At 39.5% G+C, this 24,796-nt stretch overlaps 1 protein-coding gene and 1 pseudogene across 2 annotated transcripts in view; one reads left to right on the forward strand and one right to left on the reverse strand.

The window, feature by feature from the left end:
• Positions 1-24,796, reverse strand: part of RTTN (rotatin) — a 146,094-nt gene that overhangs the window by 45,212 nt on the left and 76,086 nt on the right. For both annotated transcript variants that reach the window (XM_030868151.2, XM_030868150.2), the window contains exons 33-34: positions 6,368-6,557; positions 4,798-4,889 (exon numbers count right to left, since the gene is read on the reverse strand). In XM_030868151.2, the coding sequence (XP_030724011.1) occupies positions 4,798-4,889; positions 6,368-6,557 (282 nt within the window). The remainder of the gene's footprint in view (positions 1-4,797; positions 4,890-6,367; positions 6,558-24,796) is intronic.
• Positions 9,141-9,309, forward strand: LOC115859333 (small ribosomal subunit protein uS14-like; annotated as a pseudogene).

The raw sequence follows: 24,796 nt of genomic DNA on the forward strand, positions 1-24,796 counted from the left end.
ACAAGCTCCCTCGGATACACAAGGAAATTTAAGAGGACAAGGATGCCGGAATCCTTTACCTTTTCACTGAACATCCTTTCAGTTGGCAAACACTCAAGCAGTCCCCACTCCTGATGAAAACAGAGGTAGCATTCACTGCAGGAAAAGAAAGCTTCTGAGGGCCGCTAAATACCTGGCTCATTAGAACGCTAAGCTGCCATTCGTGACCAAGGTCAGGCATTAATAAACACCATGACTGTCCTCTGTATAGTCCAAGGAAGCGACACACAACGTTTGAAAATTTGGTTTTAGAAGGCATCTAATGGTTGCATTATAACTTACCCCATATGGCTGAGAAAACACAAGAACTTCTTTCTATAGCAATATACTGTGTTTTAAAAATTGATTAGGGGTGATTTATACTTCTACTAGCCTATCTATAATTTTTAAATTTTCTATATTAACATATTACTATTTTAATAAATAAAGGTAAAAAAGTATTAAGCTGACTTGCTCTACTACTATGCTCAAATCCTGCTTGCTTGAAAATTATCTTCAATGGACACTCATTTGATTATATTTAATAATACACATCAATACATAAATGTATTGTCATCCTGTTCTATAAAACTTTTAATTACCATCAAATAAACGTCAATTCATCTTTCTCTAATGTCCTTTGTAATGCTTCATGACATTTTACTTTGCTGAAATGTTTTATATCTTTACAGCTGTTATCTCTTATCTCTTCAAATCCAAAACCGGACTCGGCTCTCCTGGCTAACCCCACCTGGTTACATCAGCAATCAAACTTCAGCCTTCTTCCCACCCTCAAAACAACCCCATCTTGCATCTTCTGAATATCTAAGGCATTCAGTACCACACAGCTTGGCATTCAGCTATTTCCTATTTATGCTTTATGTTCTCAAGTAGACTTTCAAACCTCATAAGTGGGTACTGAATTCTAAGACATATTTGAGTATCGTTTTAGTTCCTTGCAAATGTGTACATAATACAAAAAAGGGATTGATCCTTTAAAGCCCATTTCAATTGCCACTTCTTACACAAAATCACTGCCTATTTCATCATTCCTTCTAATCTAAGCTCACTGCACCCTGACTGTAACATCTATTTCGGGACTGATCACATCTTGCGCTGTAGTGAAGGAGCAAAACATCATGGCCAACGACCTGGGCTCTAGAGCCAAACACAATTCTGGATTCAAATAACGCTCCACCAGTTAGCAGCGCTGGAATCTTACACAAGACACTTATTCATTCCATGCCTTAATCTCTTCTTCTGTAAAACAGTAAAATGATTATCAATTTTTTAAAGACTAAGAGGACCCATGAGGAAAATTTCTCTATAAATGTTTAAATAAACTTAAAGTAAAATCAGCTTTCCTTAAATTAGTGCTCAAGGAAGCTTGAAAGAATCACGTATTTCACAAAGAAAAGCTCAAAAGCAAATGACACACATTTCCTCTTTTTTGACAACTGATAAAACAGATTTTAAAAAATACAGACATAATTCTGCTCAAGAGCAGCAGAAAAGATCAAATTTTGTTCTTAGAGCTGCTGCTACAAACTGGTTTGTCCTGGGCATAAACACCTATCTAGTTTGGGTATTTCTGACAAGTAGAAATGTGATCTCAGGAGGAAAAACAACTGATACCTGACCCCTCCCCTGGGGAAGGAGACACTGAGTTGAGGGAAGCCATCTCTGAAAAGGCATTTATTTACCAGGGCAACACCCCCAAGGTAACAATGACACTCCTTACTCTACCTATAATTTACAAAACATACAAGTCACAATCAACTAAACTAATATTCATTAGATAACACCATTAAAGTCCCTAATGTGGCATTAACAACACAGAACGGATAATGATCCAGCAACAGCACACTGGATGATACGACCCACATCAAAAGACAGTGCTTTCCTCAGAAAGACAAAGTGGAAAGACAAACCAATCAACAAACTGTATCTTTTCTCAATTCTGGGAGACATACAAAATAATGATATTAATAACCAGATAAACTCATTAGCAAGATTTACATCCACTCAACTGATACCTCAATTTGTAACTTCAACATTTTCTTATACCTGAGAAAGTATTAGTTGGTCTGGGTACTGACAGTTTAGGTTTAAAGTAATACTGGTATAAGGGCTTCCCGGGTAGTGCAGTGGTTAAGCATCTGCCTGCCAATGCAGGGGACACAGGTTTGATCCCTGGTCCGGGAAGATCCCACATGCTGCGGAGCAACTATGCCCATGTGCCACAACTACTGAGCCTGCACTCTAGAGCCCGTGAGCCACAACTACTGGGCCCACAAGCCACAACTACTGAGCCCGAGCACCACAACTATTGAAGCCCGTGAGCCTAGAGCCCATGCTCCGCAACAAGAAAAGCTGCTGCAATGAGAAGCCTGCACACCATGACAAAGAGTAGCCCCCGCTCGCCGCAACTAGGGAAAGCCCGCACACAGCAACAAAGACCCAATGCAGCCAAAAATAAAGAAAGAAAGAAAGAAATTTAAAGTAATGGTATAAGGAATAAACTCTCCATATTTGTCTCCTGCTGGAAAAAAGATATATAGTATATCTCATATGGTAAGGAAAACATGACAATTCGTAGAACTCGGGTAATTAGATTAATTTTTGTGAATAAAAGTCACCAATTTGGTGAGTAATTCACCAATACCAAAACTCTTCTGTTTGGAAAACAAAAAAGAAAGAAAAAAGTTGACTGTAAAAATTCTAACAGGTAATACTAATCTTTTGAGGAACTACAAGAAGGTAAATCTTACATAAGACTATATATATGAATTCTTAAAAAAAACAGATTTCACTGGTATGTATTTCTAAAAGTCTATGTGATATCCTAACATAAACAAGTTAAAGACTTTTGCATTAATAGATGTGCTTCTATTTTAATAATGATTATAATAAGTGACATATTTACAAAGTGTTTCTTGGAAAATCTAGTAGCTTAATCTGTAAGATTTATATATTATTATAGAGAAATGCAAGTTTGATTTGCTTTTGTTTTTTGTATGTAAGTTTCCTTGTATGAATAAATATAACTTGGGGACTTCCCTGGTGGTGCAGTGGTTAAGGATCCACCTGCCAATGCAGGGGACATGGGTTTGAGCCCTGGTCCAGGAAGACCCCACATGCTGTGGAGCAACTAAGCCCATGCGCCACGCTCTAGAGCCTGCGAGCCACAACTACTGAGCCCGCGTGCCACAACTACTGAAGCCCACACGACTACAGCCCGTGCTCCGTAACAAGAGAAGCCACCGCAATGAGAAGCCCACACACTGCAACGAAGGGTAGCTCCCGCTCGCCACAACTAGAGAAAGCCCGCGCGCAGCAACAAAGACCCAACACAGCCAAAAGTTAATTAAAAAATAAATGTAACTTGATATCTACAAAATAGCTAACTCAAAAGTTATTTACAGCAATTACTATTTACCGCATACCTACTATAAGCAAAGAACTGAAGAATGTACAAAGATTTCAAAGTTAGTCTACAGCCCTTTAAACAAACAGGGTAACCTAAGAAGAATTATTTTTAAGCACATATTAACGCTGTACTTCTGTGAACTAAATAACCAATTAATACAATCCCCTTTAGCATTGAATCATATAATTATTTCTCTTATTGAGACAAAGATACACACTATTTCTAGCTTGCAAAAGAAAGCATGACATCTAGTGGAACTGGAGTAATTATTCTGTTTTTCTAAATAAAGGTTCAATTTAGCACTAAACATAAACTCTTCTGAGTCTAGAGGGAAAAAAAAAAAAGTCTCTTAGAACTTAGCAAAAAGTACCAGTCTCTTGAGAAACTGTAGGAGGTGAATCTTATTAATTCCTGTTTAATTATTTAATTCTCATATTATTTTTGCTCCTGGAAGCAGTGGTGTCGAGGCTCTGCCTTCCTAATAGGTTCTACAACACAGTATATTGTTCCAAAAATACATTGCAATGCTTTCCAGTTGAGAATGATTTTGTATGCTTATAAAACAAATGAAACCTAGCATGTCATTATTTAGAAATAATTAGTGTCTCAAACTTTTTAGAACAAAGCACCTTATAAATAAAAAAAAAAAAAAAAAGGGGGCTTCCCTGGTGGCGCAGTGGTTGAGAGTCCGCCTGCCAATGCAGGGGACACGGGTTCGTGTCCCAGTCCGGGAAGATCCCACATGCCGCGGAGCGGCTGGGCCCGTGAGCCATGGCCGCTGAGCCTGCGCGTCCGGAGCCTGTGCTCCACAACGGGAGAGGCCACAACAGTGAGAGGCCCGCGTACCGCAAAAAAAAAAAAAAAAAAAAAAAAAAAGGAAGAAAGGCAGGCAGGTGTACATAAATTTCAGATAATCAAGACAAGCTTCTATTTGATGCAAGCATTTAGAAATGTGTTTAAAATCATTAGTACCACACTGGAATCATCTGAATGGATCAACATTCTTCAAACTGCCTTGTCCTTAAACAAAATTTCAGGGTAATCAAGCATTACTAATCATATGGGATTTGTTCTCTTTTTCTACTACTACTGATAAACATTTTAAAACATTTGAACTTCCGGTTCTATCAAAAAAGGTAGGAAAGAGGTTGACAATTCATCTAAAAGGATATTCAGTGCACTTATTTGAGCAAAACAGACACTAGTTCTGCTATAGACGGCACTTCAAATAAATCACAGTTGTTATGGTCATAACCTTATATTTCACATCTATTCTTATCCCTCCACTATGTAAATTCAAATTTTTTCAGAAATTCAAAATGCAGCACTTAAGCGTTCTTTGGAAGTACCATTGTTTCCAAAGTGGAGAGAGAACTTGGATCTCGATCTTGACTGGACATCCGAGATGGAGCCCTCCAAAACTTGAATGAGTCATCTAAACCTGTGACAACAAGAAAACTGTCAACGTGAATAGCCTTCTGGGCACTGTAACGATTAACAGAAAGAATACTCCTTACATGAAACCAATCCAGAACTAAAGAAGTGCGAAAGAAGTGTGCCTAATTTTTATTATTCTTAATTAATTTATATATACAGCATGTTTCACAAAAAAATTTAAAACAATTAGTTGACTGCGCTTTAGTTTAATCTAACACAATTTAGCAAGAGCACCAGCTCCCAAAGGGAAAGTGCAGAAGAATCATAAAGGGCTTGTTAAAGTGGTTTCCTGAGTCCTATTCCCAGAGATTCCATTCCCCAAGCCAAGGTCGGGGGGTGGCGTAAATCTGCATTTCTAACAAGCTGGAAGCAGATGTCGGTGCTGCTGGTTCAAGGGCCATGCTTCCAGTAACACAGATACAGAGAAATCCAAACAATTAAAGTGGTCACTTTCCTCACAGGGACATTTGTTTAGAATGTTCAAAAACTTCATTAAATGTCATTCTCCTCTTAATGCCTCCAAGAAGTGAGCAGAAAAGTGAACTAGAAATTTACATTTAAGTATTTCAGGGTAAGGGAACTTCATGATTGTAGTTTACTCTTAAATGGCTCAGAAAAAATATATATATGTATATATGCATATAAATAAACATATTTCACTTATACGCACATACATACACATGGTATAGGAGGGCAAATATAGTAAAATGTTAACATTTGGGAATTCTTTGTTCTATTCTTGTACCTTTTCTGTGGGAAATTATGTCAAGATTTTTTAACATTACTTTAAAATTTTAAAAATTTTAAAATTTTTATTATTTTATTTTTATCTTAAAATTATTTTTATTCTTACTATTAAATTATCATTTATTATTATGAGACATAATTATCATTTATATGCACTAAGATCTTATACTTAGGAAATCCAAGAGAATCTACAAACAAGTAGAAATGAAAAGATTTCAGCATATATTTTGATAAATGAGTAACATTCCAAAAAACAAATAGCTTTTCAATATACTAGCAAAACAAATTAGAAAATTTAGTAGGAAAGGTCTCATTCTTGTTTGCCTGGGAAGAACCTTCCAAAAATTTAAGACATTAATACAGGAAAAAACTGTAAAACCTTTACTAAAGGGCATGAAATAACTTATGAAACATTAGTAAGATGTCAAAAACGGTTTCCATGAAGAATTTATAAAATAGAAAAATGCTTGGGCAATGTTTAGTGAAAGGAGGAAATACAAAAATGTACATAAGATATGAACACAATTATGTAAAACAAACAAGAGCTATACAGAGAAAGAAGACTGGAAGAAAATATACTGTAAGGTAACAAAGGCAACCTCTGGGTAATGGGACTAGAGAATGTTTTCCTGTGTACTTTTCATTATTTTTCAAATATTTTGTAACAAACACATAGGTTTTTAACAGTTTAAGAAATGTTACATTTTATTAAAAATATAAATATAATATTCTTACCATTTAAGTCATTGCCTTCAGAAGTTCCATTAAGAGCAGAACAATTCAAATCAAACGTATACCGTCCCAGGTAACAATGTTTTACCATCTGATTCAAATGTTCATAAAAATGGCAGTGGTACAAAAGAGCCTGAAGGGCAGGTTTTCCTATGAGCGACAGGCCAGAGTCCTCATCATGGACACAGGGGCCCTGTAGGAAAAGAGGGGGAGACAGTGATTTATCACTTAATTTCTTCAAAAAGACCCATGTCTCCCCACATTCCCCTCAATGAAACAAATGGGTCCCAGATGTGACCATTCTCCTTTCACCTGCCCGTCCTTCCCCACATACACCAGCCTGACCCGGGCAGAGGATTTCACAGGACTCCAGGTCTCTGCTGCCTAAAAATCCACTGAAGGCAGAAGGCTGATCTAGTCTCTCTCTTGAGGGGCTAGAATGAAAAGCCTGATATCCACAGTAAAATCTGTTTGCCACTTTACTTCCCACTGAATTAACCCTTCTTCCAAGGGAATTCCTTGCATACATGCATGCATGCGTGCAAACACACACACACACACACACACACACACACACACCCCTTCCAGCAGGAGGCTGAGAAGGATCTGCCATTGCAAAATTTTAATCTCTTTGCACTTTTTTTCAAATAATTTTTTGCACTGTCACTACTTTTCCTGGAATATCCAAATGGCAAAAATCAAGCAAGCCATTAAAAGTATGCAAAGGATCGGTTTAAAGTATGCAAATAATCACATCATTAGTTTATAAGTATTTCTCTTTTTTGGAAAATGATAATCAATATAGTTAAGACTTTTCAAACAGACCATAATAGAGAGAAAAATAAAAGATAGAAAATCGAAATCTAAGTGCCAACAGGAAAGGTCTGGTCAAAGCCTATTCAAAGTTTACCATTAACTGAAATTTGCATACGTGCCCCTTCTCTCATGCCTCCTGGTCACCAAGGAAAGATGGATATTAAAACTCACTATCCAGGAAGATAAAGTAATAGTTAAACGTATAATTACAGTTAAAGATATAATTACATTAAGAAGATTATTTCCATTAACCCTTCTCTTTAAGAATATTATTAAAATTAAATGTCTTACTTCAATATTAAATACTTTTTATTTTTATGAATTTGTTATTGTTGTGTTCTAATAAACCTACCCAACACTGTGAGCTTTACTCTTTACAAATAGGGCAATTTACTTGTCCAAGAAGGAATAAGACTCTTTAATGAGCAGTCACAGACGCTGGTCACCGTGTTAACTTTAAATCCGGAGCTTGAGAAGCGGCAGGCGAAACAGAGAGGAGTACATGAACAGGGTCACGTGGCTCCCGTCTGTGAACCAGGTGCACATTTCAGGCAATGTGGCCCTTTCATGCATTACTTTATTTAAATATCTAGGACAAAGTAATTCATCCAAAGCCACAGAGCCAATCCTAACATTCAAAATGTTCTATCTTTTAAGCAACTTATAGCATTCATAAATGTAAAAAGCACATATGAGATCTGCAATAGTTGCTTAACATCACAAATTAAAGCCCCCATTATATTGATTCCAGGAAGGACCAACAACCAAGAGGAGAATTAAAAATAATTCAGCAAAGGTTACTAGCTTAATTGCAGCTGTGTAACATACCCCAATAAATCAATAAAATAAAATTATTAAACGAAGTACCACAAACACTATTTTTTAATTTATTTCATAATAATACTAAGAATAATTTTCAAATATTTTATTATACATATTATATAAAATTATTCAAAATTTTTTCTTGTGCAAAATTGTGTCTATATAATTGTTTCCTGGATGAGTTAACAGCCACAGTCCAAATTAACAAAGGTTTAGCCAAAATTACATGAAGGAATGTAAACTGTATAAATGCTGAAAACAAGTTCCTCAAGAGTTCTTAAATCTGCTGATTCTTTATTCGGTAAAGGCCCACTGAGGCTGATGGTTTCACCACGTGCTAGAAGGAGAAGTGTTACAAACCCACTGTCTTCTAAAATCCATCTTTTCTTTAGTTATAAATATTTTCAAAGTGAGAAATTACACACGTAAATATGATGCAGAACTATAGTAGTTATTCTATAAATATGTGTAATTATCATGGTAATTATCATGGTATATAATTGACATAATATTCACCCTTTAATTAATATATTTTAAAAATTCATTTTTTTCTCTAGTTCTTACTAATATAAAAAGAAAAAAGATTTAGAAAATAAAGATAACAAAAGAAGTCATAAAAGACATGAATTTAAATCAACCTAGTAAAGTTTAGAACCTGACTTTTTTTCTTCGCCTATAAGTCACAGTGAAAATTATTTGGCCTACCAAGATTGAAAAAGTTAAACTAATTCTGATACGAACAAAAAAATTAATATCCCAGAATTTAAAGACCAGGAGATAGAAAAGATAAGGAGCAGAATATTAATTCAAGAGGCCTAATATAAGACTCATATAATTTCTAGAAAAATAAAGAAAAAGGAAAAGTCATTTTTAAAATAAATAAATATGAAAAAAATTTGTCAGAGCCAAAAGAAATAGAACATCTGTGTCTCCAAATTAAGGAGCTTAATAAATATCAAGCAAGAGAAATGAAAAAAAGACATAGAATCATAAAATTCTATAACATTAAAGACAAAGTGAAGATAGTAAAAGAAAAAGTCATCCATAAAGAGGTAAAAAGAATCAGATGGAAAAATTCTGAAGAGTGTCGGCATGTGCTCCCTCTTTCGTTTTGCCTTGTTGCAGCCGAGAAAGCAACATGGGTCACCAGCAGCTCTACAGGAGCCATCCGAGAAAATTCGGCCAGGGTTCTCACTCTTGCTGCGTTTGCTTAAATCGGCACAGTCTGATCCAGAAATATGGCCTCAATAAATGCTGCCAGTGTTTCCCAGTATGCGAAGGACATCGGCTTCATTAAGTTGAACTAAGTGTGAACTTCTTGAATGGGTCATCAAGCATATCTACTTTCCTCAGAAACAATACTAACTCTCTGTATATAAATAAAAATGTTAAAACTTAAAAAAAAAAAAAGAATCAGATGGGTATCCAACTTCTCATCCGTAGCACGAGATGTTAGAAGACAGTGGAGCAAAATTCTTATGAGGAATGATTTCAGCCTAATACCTGGTAGCCCAAACTATCAATCCAGTGCAATTTAAATACATTTTCAAACAAACAAGAACTCAGAAGTTTGTCACTCATGCATTTGTTTTTAGGTAGGAATACAATTATTTTGAGGATGATTACTAGGAAAGGGGATTCTAACTGAAGAGAAAGGATGATTAAGAGCTTAGAAAAACTTGAGCTATGATATGGACTCACAATGCAAGAAAAAAAATTAACAGAAACTCCAAGGGCAAAAAAATCACCCAACGCCCAAATCAAGTTTTTAAATCACACACACACACACACACACACACACACACAAATACCAGGAAAGTTTTCCTCTGAGTGCCAGAGGGGTCATAGCCCTGGAAGCATAGATAAGGAAGTGTAACAACAGCCCAACAAATAATGGCTCTGTAGCAAATTACTAGTTTTCACTTTTTAGAATCAACTTATAGATATAAGGAGGCTGTAGAAGAGAATCTAACCATAATCAGCCTTCACAAAGTAAAAGTAGAGATGAAACTGGCAAAGATTGGCAGTAGAAGTGGGGGACAAGATACCGGTAAATGCAACAACTTAGCCACATCTTAACTTCTAAATGGGGGCGGGCAAGAGATATGACCCATAGGTAAGGAGACCAGAAACAGCAGGGGTGACCAGGGGAGAAACTAAGACCACTAACAGAACTATATTGGCAGGACATTGTTTAAGTGAGCTAAATCCTATGTATTGACACAGTAAAGGAACAAACATACTCTATTACTGCAAACACACTATTTAGAGACAGGAAGGTAACTACCTGAAGAATTAAAATCAGTAGGAGGTAAAGCTGTCTCTGTGAATGAAGAGGGTAAAGAATTTCAGTATAAGCTCTATTAGCTTTTTTAACCATATATATTCATTACTTGAAAAAAATAATTTCTTCTAAAAATTCAAACATTTCACTCAAAATATTTTTAAGTTTCTCAAACAAAACCAGATGATCTGGAATATGTACATATTACATAACCATTATTTATTTTTTATTTGATTTATTTTAGCTAAGCATTTAGCCTGAATCCCCAATCTCCACGTGCCAGAGCTTCCTAGTAGCAATGGCACATTATCAACAGAGCTTTAATCACAGCAGTGAAGCCAAGTCCAGCATAAGCGCAAAAGATGGTGTGGCTCAGGCTTTCCACACATGACTAATGTATAAGGGCCAGAACAATGAAGCCTTTCACGCATGTACTAGGCTTCGCTCCATAGATTCATCAGTAATTGATGGGGCTGTCTTCTGGTAAAGTGGGGAAATCAGCACAGTCTAATTGCTCTGTCTCAGGACGTCTATATCCTTACCAGCCTTGCCCTCAGGTGAGCGCTCGGGCTGCCAGATCATCTGCAAAATTGCCAGGGAGAGCTGAGAAGGGCAGTATGCAAAGAAAGAAAACTCTTCAAATCACCAAGAGCCATAACAAATAAGTTTGCAAAGAAAACAGCAATTATGTCATAGAATACTCCGATTAATTTGAAAATATTGATCTCAAGGATGCAAGAAGCTACAATATTACATTTAAGACATTTTACTCCTAGTGTCACAGTACTAACATATCCATTAGCTATGATTCAAAAGGAACTAGAAGCAAAACAAAATTGCATGTAAGAAGAATGGAGAATATTTTCAAGAAGAAAAAGGAATTATTTTGATACATAACAAATTTTTAAAATGCTATAATGTAATGCAGAGATTGAAAAAAATGACCCTAGTTACCTAAGAAATCCCTAACTGCATATAAATTATGAATATAGTTAAAATGGTATTGTTTCTCTGACATCAAGTACTTAGCATTTTGTGAAATCAATACTCATAATGATCCATGATGAACACATTAGAAGATGAAAAATATGCATTGATAATTATAACATCAAATATGAAAACGATACATACTACAACTATAAATGAGTCGGCCATCTCTCTACAACACATATAAACACATATGCAGACAGTCTACCTATGTCCACTGGGAGTGTATAGAACCAAAGACCCCTCCCTCGGAGCAACGAGCATATCTAGAACTCATTTCTATATACATTCTCCATTGAAAGAAATCAGGGCTCTTTGAGCAAATATCTGATTCCAGGGTGGCGCTGGGAAAGTCAAGAACATCTTGCTATGCCAGGAAGTAAACAAGTACTCAAAGGTTGATAAAGACATGTTAAAAGGATATAGGAGTCTTTGTGAAGGAAGTCCTCCTAGCCAAATCTGAAACAATCTGAACATCTAAATAAATAATGATAGAAAGAGATCATAATCCATGAAACATACTAAGAATCCTTGAGTCCATACTGGTGTAAATAAATAAGTGAATAAATAAATAAGAAAGGAAGGCTCTTCCTTACAGTAAAATGTAATTAATGTGGAAGAAATAATGGAATTAGAAAATCATCATTTGGCAACCATTCTGTAATAACTGCTTCAGACAAGAATCACAAATGGAAGTTAAAACTAATAAAAGTTGATGAGAAATAGATATTTTACAGTCTCAAAGCACCTCCTGGCAAAAGGAAAAATTTTAAGTCCACAATGGAGAAAACAGACCAACTCTACCTTAACCAAGTAAGCAAGGTTAATATCACCAGCAATGGGACAAAGAGGTAGCCTATCTGCTGATATAATATAATAAGAAGCACAGAGCACTTCTGTGGCTTTTCTGCCAAAAATGCATAACCTGAATCAAATTCTGAGGAAACAGACAAAACTAATTAAAGAATATTACAAAAACTAAATAGGCTATGCTCTTCAAAAATGCCAAGGTCATAAATGTTAAAGATTTAGGAACTATTTTAGATGAAAGAAACTAAATAGACATGACAGCTATATGCAACATGTATTCCTAAATTGGATCCTAGATCCTGACTGTCTTCTTTTTGTTTGTTTTCTATGAAGGACAGTAGTGGGACAATTGGAAAAATTTGAATACTTGCCACATTTTGATAATTATTATAGTGATTCTGTAAGAGAATGTCCTTGTTTTTAGGAAACTCACAATTAACTATTTAGGGAAAATAGAAGTATATGTCTGCAACTCTCAAATAGTTCAGAAAAAAGACACTAGGTAGAGCTAAAGCAAATATGGTAAAATTATAACATTTGGGGAATCTGGCTGAAGGGGATATAAAAACTGCTATACTGTTTCTGCAACTTGCATTTAAGTCTAATTTTTTTTCAAAATAAAATTTAAAAAATAAAATATATGTGCCAACTCCTCTCACAAACATGGAAAGGAATGAAAGCATTAACAAGTGTATTTACACCACAAACTGACATCTCATTATATTACTTAAGTGCATGAAATTACCTTTACATTTAAATCTGTGACACCATTTTCAAGGGAAAGAACAACTTTAATATTGTAAAAAGTACACATAAGCTACCATGAGCATATATAAAACACTGTAGTAATGTTCTCTTGGTAGAACACTGTCTTCCCCCCACAGGCCATAAGCCCCAGAGCACTAAGTCAGATCATCTGTGAATCCCCAACATTTAAATACTCAACAAACATTTAGAGAAATGAACTGAAACAAACTACACAGATAATCCCTATCTAACAGCTTTCTTGTTATAATCAACTCTAAGATTCCATTCTGGTTGTTAAAGTTGCTGGGATATGGATTTGTGACATTAGTTCTCAAACTAAACCCAGAAACAGAATCTTCCACATCCAGGAATACTAAATCCAAGTCAGACTCTAGGAAACCAGTTTACAAGACGCTGCACAGCTGGGAACACAACATAGTTGAGGGTCCCTTGGACACTAATTCTGTTTTCCCTCCCTAAGAGAGGAATGTAGCCTTGAACAAAGAAAGGCCATTATTATAAACGCTGCTGTTAAAAAACAGAATAGAAAAGGTCTGTGATGCCCCGAGGACCGACGCACCAGGAACGGGGCCCTATGAGGGCTGCTGGGCTCCCCGGGAAGCTGCGCTGAGAGGCTCTTTACCTGTTCCTACTCCTCGTGACCGCCCACTCCCAGTGCGCTTCTGTATCCAAGGAAATCCAAATGGGAATTTCACTACAAAAAGTAAGACCTGATTTTCAACTTTATTTACTTAGCAACATCAAGAAGACTAACGGGATAAATGGAATGATTTGCACATCTCTACGCATTAGCAAAGACGGATAGAGGACCACTCTCTGTGGATGGGGCTGGGAGAAACATTTTTTTTTAATATTCAAAACATGGTCCTGAAATACACATTCCACCTAGGAAGATTAAGTTAAATAGTAAGAAATATGCAAGGCAGTAAAGGTATATATGAGAAGAACCTAATTTAATGGTATAGACATTAAATGCTAGTATCTTTCAGAGAAGAGGAAGATTAAGATGAATTGTAGCAGTTGGTGAAAGTATTTTTTTAAAAATACTTTCTTTAAATTAAAAGTTTTATTGTACAACACACGGAATATAGCCAATATTTTATAATAACTATAAATGTAATATAAGCTCTAAAAACTGTGGATTACTATGTTGTACACCTGAAACTTATATTGTATGTCAACTATACCTCAATTTAAAAAAAGAAAAAATAGTTTGCAAATGAAGTAAACGTTATCCAAAAGCCCCTTGAAAACACTGCTAAATTTTGGTAGCCTTATAAATAGACTAAGAAAAAGAAAAATTATAAGCTAAATCTTAAAACTTAAGAACTAAATTTTTATAAAATTTATAACTTTAATAAATTAAATATTCCTTTCAAACCCCCCCAAAATGTTTTAAGTGACTTATGCCTTACCTTGTTCCAGAAAAGATTTAAGCCCTATTACAAGGAAAGGTAAATTATAACATGAAAAGTACACCAGAAATGAAAGAAAAACAAAAGGTATGTAAACAGTGGAACCAGCTAAAAAGTATCTACCACATTTGATAAGAGAGCACTAAACTTTACTTAACAACAAAAGGAAACCCAGCCAGTTATATAACTCATAATTTATTTATGCAAATGATTCCCACTCAGAAGTACAATTTCAATAGTAACATGAAATAGAAATCTAGACCTGCTGTGTGGGGAAAGAATTGGGACAGAGGTAATAATCTTAAAGCAAACACTGCAGAACACCCAGTGGAACAAGAGTGTAAAGGGCATCAACTCAGACTTCAGGCACCAAGACAAAGTGCAAAGCAGTAAAAGCAGTTCTCTTTGTAAAATATTATTAATCAAATATCTACCTCAACCAAAATAAAATATTTACAAAGCTTCTATATACTAGTGCTACTTCCTGCTCTATCCTCCCAAACACTGCAAAACGTACACCAAGGCAAGTAAATGAAACATCTTATTGAATAAGATTATTACTCATCGTTCTACGAAAGACAGTTTTAATTTTAAATTACTGAAAAAGTAGCACCTTCTTTCTGGCTGTAGTAAACTGGCAAAGGTCACAACTTCTTGGAGATTATAAAATTCCATTACCTAGGCTTCCCTGGTGGCGCAGTGGTTGAGAGTCCGCCTGCCGATGCAGGGGACACAGGTTCGTGCCCCGGTCCGGGAAGATCCTACATGCTGCGGAGCGGCTGGGCCCGTGAGCCATGGCCGCTGAGCCTGCGCGTCCGGAGCCTGTGCTCCGCAACTGTGGGACTCGAGGGACATTGTTCCAGCTAATGATTAAGAACTCTCCAGACAATAGGGGCTTCTTAGACAATGGGTGAATTTCCAGGATGTCCGGCCCCCTTCCGAGAAGGAGGGAGATAACAAAATGTAAAAAAGGTGTCTGTCAAAGACCAATCAGGCAGCTGGGGAGAAGGAGGGAGATAACAAAATGTAAAAAAGGTGTCTGTCAAAGACCAATCAGGCAGCTGGGGACAAGTTCCCTCTCTGGTCCGAGCCTAAGCCGGGACCAATCAGCAGGAGAACACAACCAAATCTATAATTTACATACGGGGAAGTGGGAACCTATAAAACTGACATATTCGCGCCCAAAAGGGTTCCTTCTTCGACCTCCTGCATGAGGACCAAGGAACCCCGGTGCACCGGCCTTCAATAAACCTCTTGCGTTTTGCATCGACTTCCGACTCTTGTTGTTTCCTGGGCGAGTCGAAACTCCTAGGAGACCGCGCAGGTCTAACATTTGGGGGCTCGTCCGGGATTCCACTTGCCCTGGACCACAAGAACATCGGGAGTTGGAGGTACCAGGTAAGCTCGAGCTTGATTGTCTGTTTGTCCCTTGTTCTTTGTGGGCCATTATCGGAGGAAAGCCGTAAGAATCGGCTTATTATGGAATCTGTATCGGACCTCTGGCTAGGCAGACGTGCTAATAGCCGGCGTCCATGAGCCCTAGGGGACGCCCTGGTGGCTCATCTGGAAGGAGAGGCAAACTCTGTCTCCCCTTCACTCGGTTTCGGCAGTTCCCTTGGTGATAACTGCCATCTGAAGAAGTTTCGGTTTTGAAGCGAGCTCGCGGTGGCCCATACGTATATGTGTTTCGTGGAGTTTTAACTGTTTCTGTATTGTGGTCTATTCTTCTTCTCTGACGGACGACAATGGGACAAACTATGACGACTTCTCTTTCCCTTACCCTAAGCTATTGGACCGAAGTTCGGGCCAGAGCCCATAATTTTTCGGTAGAGGTAAAGAAAGGAAAGTGGCAGACTGTGTGCCTCTGAATGGCCAACATTTCAGATAGGATGGCCCCCCGAAGGATCCTTTTTATTAGACAAGATTAAGCTGCTGAAGTCTAAGATATTTAATATAGATCCCCACGGACATCCAGACCAAGTACCATATGTCTTGGTCTGGGAAGATTTAATTCTCTCCCCACCTCCGTGGGTCCGGCCCTTTGTTTCCTCAACAGGTACATCCGCGCGTACATCAGCAGCGTCGGAAATATTAGCCTTAAAGAAAAACCCCAACACGGAGAAGCTACCCGACGCCCCAGATCTACCGAAGGAGATTTATCCTGACCCGCAGTCCGATTTGCTGCTTTTGGATTCCCCACCCCCTTATCCTCCGGCCCCGAATCCCCTACCACCTAGAGGACCCCCAGCTCCACTGCCCTCGGCACCAAGGGAACCATCCATGATGGAAGAAGAAAGGGGTCCCTCAGTGGGCACTAGGAGCCGGAGGGCTATCTCCCCGGACTCCACTGCCCTACCTCTTAGAGAATATGGCCCCCCCGATGGCCAAGGGAATAGACCTCTCCAATATTGGCCCTTTTCCTCTGCAGATCTTTATAATTGGAAAATGCATAACCCAACTTTTTCCGAAAATCCACAGGACCTTACCGCTTTAATAGAATCTCTTGTTTTCTCCCACCAGCCCACATGGGATGATTGTCAGCAGCTGCTCCAGACTCTCCTAACGACTGAGGAGAGGCAACGGGCTCTTTTAGAAGCCAGAAAAAATTTATTAGGCGCCAATGGGCAACCTACCCAGCTGCCTAACGAAATTGATGCTGGTTTCCCACTCGTCAGGCCAAACTGGGATTTCAATGCCCCGGAAGGTAGGGAGCGCCTGAAAATGTATCGCCAGGCTCTGGTGGCGGGTCTCCATGGAGCGGCCAGACGGCCCACTAATTTGGCTAAGGTAAGGGAAGTAACTCAGGGGCCCCAGGAATCGCCAACTGTGTTCCTGGAACGTTTAATGGAAGCCTTTAGACGCTTTACCCCTTATGATCCAACTTCGGAGGGACATAGGGCTACTATAGCAATGGCTTTCATAGATCAAGTGGCCCCTGATATTAAGAAGAAATTACAGAGGCTAGATGGCTTGCAGGGATTTTCGCTTCAGGAGTTAGTAAAAGAGGCAGATAAAGTATATAACAAAAGAGAAACAGAGGAAGAGAAGGAAGAAAGAAAGCAGAAAGAGCAGGAAGCCCGTGAAATAAGACGGAATAAGAGACAGGAGAGGAATTTAAGTAAGATACTGGCCACTGTGGTTGGAGGAAGAAATATAGGGGATAGAAATAGGCAGGAAGGGTGAACGGCAGACAGAAGGCGGCCATTAGACAAGGACCAATGTGCCTACTGTAAAGAAAAAGGACATTGGGCGAGAGAATGCCCTAAGAAAAAGAATGGAGGAAGGCCAACCAAAAACAAAATCTTAACATTGAAAGAAGAAGACTAGGAAAGTCAGGGCTCGAACCCTCTCCCCGAGCCCCGGGTAACTCTTAAAGTGGAGGGGGAACCTGTTCAATTTTTGGTAGATACCGGAGCCCAGCACTCCGTCCTTCTCCACTCAAAAGGTCCTATCTCAGCTAAAAGGTCATGGGTACAAGGAGCCACTGGGAATAAACAATATTCATGGACCACACGAAGGACAGCAGATCTTGGGATTGGACGAGTAACCCATTCATTTTTGATTATTCCGGAATGCCCCTATCCTTTGCTGGGAAGAGATTTACTCTCCAAAGTAGGGGCTCAAATCCACTTTCAGCCAGAAGGTCCCACCATAACTGATAATAAGGGAAGGTTACTTCAAATATTGACTATGAAATTAGAAGATGAATATAAATTATACGAGCAGCCTTCATCCTCACGAGTTAATGTTACTGATTGGGTAACTCGGTTCCCTCAAGCCTGAGCAGAAACTGCCGGAATGGGGATGGCCAAAAATCGGTCCCCGGTGCTAGTGGAACTCAAGGCAACTGCCACCCCAATAACGGTCCGTCAATACCCCATGAGTAGAGAAGCCAAAGACGGTATCCGTCCCCATATACAGAGGCTACTAGACTTGGGCATCTTAATAAGATGTCAATCAGCATGGAACACCCCTCTCCTGCCGGTAAAGAAACCAGGAACAAATGATTATCGGCCGGTGCAGGATCTACGAGAGGTAAACAAACGGGTGGCAGACCTCCACCCCACAGTTCCAAACCCTTACAACCTCCTGAGCACTCTTCCACCTCAACATACGTGGTATACTGTTTTGGACCTTAAAGATGCTTTTTTCTGTTTAAGACTCTCTCCCCTGAGCCAACCCTACTTTGCCTTCGAATGGAAAGATCCAACATCGGGAATGTCTGGTCAGCTGACATGGACACGGCTACCTCAGGGATTTAAGAACTCCCCGACCATCTTTGATGAAGCCCTCCATCAGGATTTGGCATTATATAGAGAATCAAATCCCCAGGTAACATTACTCCAATACGTTGATGATATTTTATTAGCTGCTGAGACCCAAGAAGATTGTATCAAGGGTACTGAAAAACTGTTAACGGAACTTGGAACCCTGGGATATAGAGCCTCAGCCAAGAAAGCACAAATATGCCAACAACAGGTCAGTTACCTGGGGTATCTATTGAAAGGGGGGCAAAGATGGCTCACGGAGAGCAGAAAGGATACGGTGGCCCAAATTCCGGCTCCCAAAAACGCCAGGCAGGTTAGAGAATTTTTGGGGACGGCCGGATTCTGTAGACTATGGATTCCAGGGTTTGCTGAGCTGGCAGCCCCATTGTACCCCCTAACCAAAAACAGCACTCTTTTCGTTTGGGGCGATAAGGAACAACGGGCTTTTGACCAAATCAAACGAGCTTTACTTTCAGCTCCAGCCCTAGGACTGCCAGATGTAACCAAACCTTTTCATTTATATGTGGCCGAAAATAAGGGCATTGCAAAAGGAGTATTGACTCAGAAATTGGGTCCCTGGAATCGCCCAGTTGCTTGTCAAAAAAATTGGACCCTGTGGCATCAGGATGGCCCACCTGTTTAAAGATAATCGCTGCAGTGGCCGTTCTAGTCAAAGATGCTGACAAACTAACTTTAGGACAAAATCTAACGATAACAGCTCCTCATGCCCTGGAAAATGTAGTCTGTCAACCACCGGATAGGTGGCTAACTAATGCCAGGATGACCCACTACCAAACCCTGTTGCTAAACTCAGATCGCATCAAGTTTGCTCCAGCCACAGGACTCAATCCAGCCACCTTGCTACCTGATCCTGACTTGGAAGGCTCCACCATCATACATGATTGTCAGGAAGTACTAGCCGCAGCACACGGCAGTAGGCCAGATCTGATGGACCTGCCCCTCCCTGATGCTGATTTCACCTGGTTCACGGATGGGAGCAGTTTCCTGGAGGAAGGTAAGCGTCGAACTGGGGCAGCCGTGGTAGACGGAAAACAAGTCATATGGGCAGCGGCGCTACCACAAGGGACCTCAGCCCAACGAGCTGAATTAATTGCCCTGACGAGGGCATTAGAGATGGCAGAGAATAAAAAAGTAAACATCTACACAGACAGTAGATATGCGTTTGCTACCGCTCATATCCACGGTGCCATTTACCAACAGAGAGGGCTACTAACTTCAGGTGGCAAAGAAATTAAAAACAAAGACGAAATCGTGGCTTTGTTGACTGCACTCATGCTTCCTACTAAAGTCAGTATCATCCACTGCCCTGGACATCAAAAAGGAAATACCCCAATAATTAGGGGAAATAATATGGCTGACCAAGTGGCCCGAGAAATAGCATCGGGAGAAGTCATTTTAGGACGGTCAGATAAAGTTCCTGAAAAACCAGGCCGCGATGAAGAAATCATCCCGGCCACAACAAAAGGAACTTTGTCCCCTCAGCAAGCAGAATCCATGTTACAACAGATGCACAGATGGACACATTTGGGGACTAAAAAGATGGTAGCCTTGTTACAAAAAGCCGGGTACGAAACCCCTGGAATGACAAAATTAGCTGAACAAATTGTGCAGGAATGCGTCCCATGTCAACAGGTAAATGCTCACAAAGGGAAACTTGAAACTGGAAAGAGACTCAGGGGGGACCGCCCAGGAACTTACTGGGAAGTGGACTTTACCGAAGTGCGTCCTGGAAGGTACGGTAATAAATACCTTTTAGTTTTTGTAGACACTTTTTCAGGATGGATAGAGGCTTTCCCAACAAAGAAAGAAACAGCTGCTGTAGTAGCCAAGAAGATTTTAGAAGAAATTTTTCCTCGATTTGGAGCATCAAAGGTAATAGGGTCTGATAATGGTCCAGCCTTCGTCGCCCAGGTAAGTCAGGATGTGGCCAGATATTTGGGGACTGATTGGAAATTACATTGTGCCTATAGACCCCAAAGTTTAGGTCAGGTAGAAAGAATGAATAGGACTCTAAAAGAGACCCTAACTAAATTGTCCTTGGAGACTGGCGGTACCGATTGGACGGTGCTCCTTCCTTTGGCCCTATTCCGGGTTAGAAATACACCTTCCCGATACCATCTTACTCCTTTTGAAATATTATATGGTGCCCCGCCTCCCCTCCTCACTTTAGGAAAAGAAATAAAACCTGATTGTCAAAATAACACTGACTTATATGCTAGGCTACTGGGACTCCAATTGGTCCAGAAAGAAATATGGTCCCAACTCGCCAAGGCCTACCAACCGGGAACACCGGGAGAAACTCATCCTTTCCAAGTCGGAGACTCCGTATACGTCCGTCGGCATCGAACCCAGACGTTGGAACCTCGATGGAAAGGACCATACACCGTCCTCCTCACCACCCCAATGGCCATAAAAGTGGACGGCATCGCTGCCTGGATCCATGCTTCACATGTGAAGGCTGCACCAGCGACGGCATCATCAGGATGGCGGGCCCAAAGAACCGACAACCCGCTCAAACTCAAGCTTCTACGAACCTAAGACTTATAATTTTGGTTTTACTGCCTTTACTGACTGTAAGTGATTTTAGCCCTCACCTCCCCCAACGTTTAAATTGGCAGGTAATTTCTCAGACTGGAGATGTAACCTGGTCCATTAGTCATACTGCACCCCCCTGGACCTGGTGGCCAGATCTTTTTCCTGATGTTTGTAAATTGGCTATAGGAGCACCTTATTGGGATACAGAAGATTCTCATGATATGAACACTGCCCCTTCCAAAGTTTCGGAAACTGATTGGTTTGGGCCAGGTTGCAAAAATGCAGGCAAAAGAATGATGCTTGGTATCCTCACTTTCTACGTATGCCCCGGGTTCCACCGCCCTTGATCTCTGAATTATAAATGTGGTGAAACTGAAAACTTTTATTGCAAAAGCTGGGGATGTGAAACTACCGGGGATACTAATTGGAAACCCACCTCAACTTGGGATTTTATTACTGTAACGGCTAATTATTCTCATAATGAGGATACCGGACACCGGAGTAAATGTTCAGGATGGTGTCATCCCCTTAAAATTTCCTTTAGTAATCCCGGAAAAAGAGATAAAAAATGGATAAATGGTCATTCTTGGGGCGTTAGATTTTACATGAGGGGATATGATTTAGGAATATTAATGACCCTTAAGCTAAAGATTGAGACTCCTGCTCCTATATCAATAGGCCCAAATCCCATACTTGGCCCCCCTTTGCTTCCCCCGGCCCCTTCAACTACGTCAACAAAGAATGAGACTAATGAAACCTCTGGATCCAAAGAACCCACAGTTAAGCCTGGGACTCCTCAGGATAGGATGCTTTCTTTGGTGCAGGCAGCCTTTACGGTTCTCAATGCTACAAACCCAGAGGCTACAAAATCATGTTGGCTTTGCTATGCTGCCCCTCCCCCTTATTATGATGCTATAGGATATAGCTCCAACTATACTAATTCTACCTCCTCAGACCAATGTCGATGGAAGCAAGAAGGGAACAGTAAATTAACCCTGTCCTCGGTTTTTGGAAATGGTACTTGTATAGGAACACCTCCCCAGTCCCATAGACACCTTTGTCATGATTTTAGCCTCCCTTCAGGCTCAGGATATCTTGTACCTCCTCAAGATGGATGGTGGACATGTAACACGGGGCTCACCCCTTGTGTCTCTTTAGAGGTTCTTAATACTTCAGCTGACTTTTGTGTGTTAGTGCAATTAGTCCCTAGACTTATCTACCATTCAGACTCATCCTTTTTAGATGAATATGTAGGAAAAACAAAAAACAAAAGAGAACCTGTAACCCTCACATTGGCTGTCCTTCTAGGACTAGGAATATCTGCCGGGATAGGAACAGGAACCACAGCCCTCATACAACAACCCCAGTATTATGCAAGTTTAAGACAGGCTGTAGACATAGACCTTCGAGCATTAGAAAGTTCCATAACTCAACTAAAGGAATCACTCACCTCACTTTCAGAAATGGTGTTGCAGCCTAGATTTGCTGTTTCTTAAGGAAGGGGGATTATGCACCGCTCTAAAAGAAGAATGTTGCTTTTATATTGATCATTCAGGAACCATTACCAAAACCATGGATAAACTAAGGGAACGCTTAGATAAAAGGCAAAGGGAGAGAGAGAACGAAAAAGGATGGTTTCAATCATGGTTTGATAAGTCCCCCTGGTTTACCACCTTAATCTCTACTCTGTTGTGACCTCTTACTGTTTTATTGTTGATTTTAACTTTTGGACCATGTGTTCTAAATCGCTTGATAGCATTTATTAGAGAACGTATCAGTACTGTACAAGTTCTAATGTTAAGACAACAGTACCAAAGTTTACGAACAGAAGGTTGAGATTCCATGATTGGAATCAATAGTCACAAGAAAAAGGGGGGAATGTGGGACTCGAGGGACATTGTTCCAGCTAATGATTAAGAACTCTCCAGACAATAGGGGCTTCTTAGACAATGGGTGAATTTCCAGGATGTCCGGCCCCCTTCCGAGAAGGAGGGAGATAACAAAATGTATAAAAGGTGTCTGTCAAAGACCAATCAGGCAGCTGGGGAGAAGGAGGGAGATAACAAAATGTAAAAAAGGTGTCTGTCAAAGACCAATCAGGCAGCTGGGGACAAGTTCCCTCTCTGGTCCGAGCCTAAGCCGGGACCAATCAGCAGGAGAACACAACCAAATCTATAATTTACATACGGGGAAGTGGGAACCTATAAAACTGACATATTCGCGCCCAAAAGGGTTCCTTCTTCGACCTCCTGCGTGAGGACCAAGGAACCCCGGTGCACCGGCCTTCAATAAACCTCTTGCGTTTTGCATCGACTTCCGACTCTTGTTGTTTCCTGGGCGAGTCGAAACTCCTAGGAGACCGCGCAGGTCTAACACAACGGGAGAGGCCACAACAGTGAGAGGCCCGCGTACCGCAAAAAAAAAAAAAAAAAAAAAAAAATTCCATGATCTATATTTGAAGAATATCTTCCTCCCTTACTAGAGCAGCTGTTTCCACTTTGGGATTTAAAGTACCACTAAACTTTTAAAAATTGGGGGACATATACTAGATTACCAACTATTTTATACTACCAAGTGAGGACACTTAAAAAAAAATAACCAAAAACAAATTTTAAAAAGAGAGGAAGAAAATGTGAGTTTATTAAAAATACACAAAAAAAAAGACTGATTTTCCTAATTTTGCTTAAGACTAGTAGAAGTTTCATCATCAAGTACTATTTTGGATTAGAGTAGCTCTCAAATATTTTTGATTATGGCCAACATAGGTGAAGCAAAAGACTCTAAAAGCGTACTTAAACCACTGTTTTCAACTTTTTTAGTAGAAAATTAATTCTGTGATGAACTGGAAAATAACAAAATCAAAAAGCTGCACTAAGCATGTCACCAGTAGCAAAAAGGAGCTGTATACTATTTAACTTACTAGAAAAAAATGTGAACTTCTACACATGGTTTTATATTATAATGTCCCAAGAGCTTTAATAGAACCCAGAAAACTTATCACTCTTGCCTTTATATTTATTTCAATAATTTAAAAAAAACTCACTGGCAGTACATCACAAAGGTTATAGTATACAAATGTCACTACTTTAACAATGGGAGTAGAGATCATTTGCATTTGAGCCAAAAATAACATTTTTAAATGTAGTTATTGGATAACAGGCATCAAAACCACTACACTGTTAATGTAAATATTAATCCTGTGTAGTCTTTTCTAATTTGTCTCCTATGGTTTTATTACAACACAGACTGTGAATAACAACCATCATCAGAAGGCACGTTAAACAAATTAAAGGAGCCAGTGGACAAGCAGCCTGGGATTTTCAATAATTGGCAGCATTAAACTGGGTTTGCAAAGCTTGGAAAAGTGAAGCTTCCAAGAGTTAAATGAGATCCAGGCCTTAACGACCACCAGGATTCAAGCTCTAGGTGACTGCCCCAAAAGCTGCCCTCACTACAGCTCAACTAGATTCAGTAACTCCTCCAAATATATTCTAACGAAAACTTAAAAAGAAACCTTAGATCTTATCTAAGATCCTGGGGGATGAGATGCAACAGTGTGATACATATGCACATATAGGATGAGGACATATGGATAAAGACATGGGTAGAAAAAAAGCATGTCTCATTTGCCCCAGGTGAGCACTTTTCTATCCTCCAAATCACCTAAAAAGCACTAGGCTATAAAAAAAGGTTAGGTAAAACTATC

The sequence above is a fragment of the Globicephala melas genome, chromosome 13 (assembly GCF_963455315.2).
Source record: "Globicephala melas chromosome 13, mGloMel1.2, whole genome shotgun sequence".
Classification (NCBI taxonomy): Eukaryota; Metazoa; Chordata; class Mammalia; order Artiodactyla; family Delphinidae; genus Globicephala; species Globicephala melas.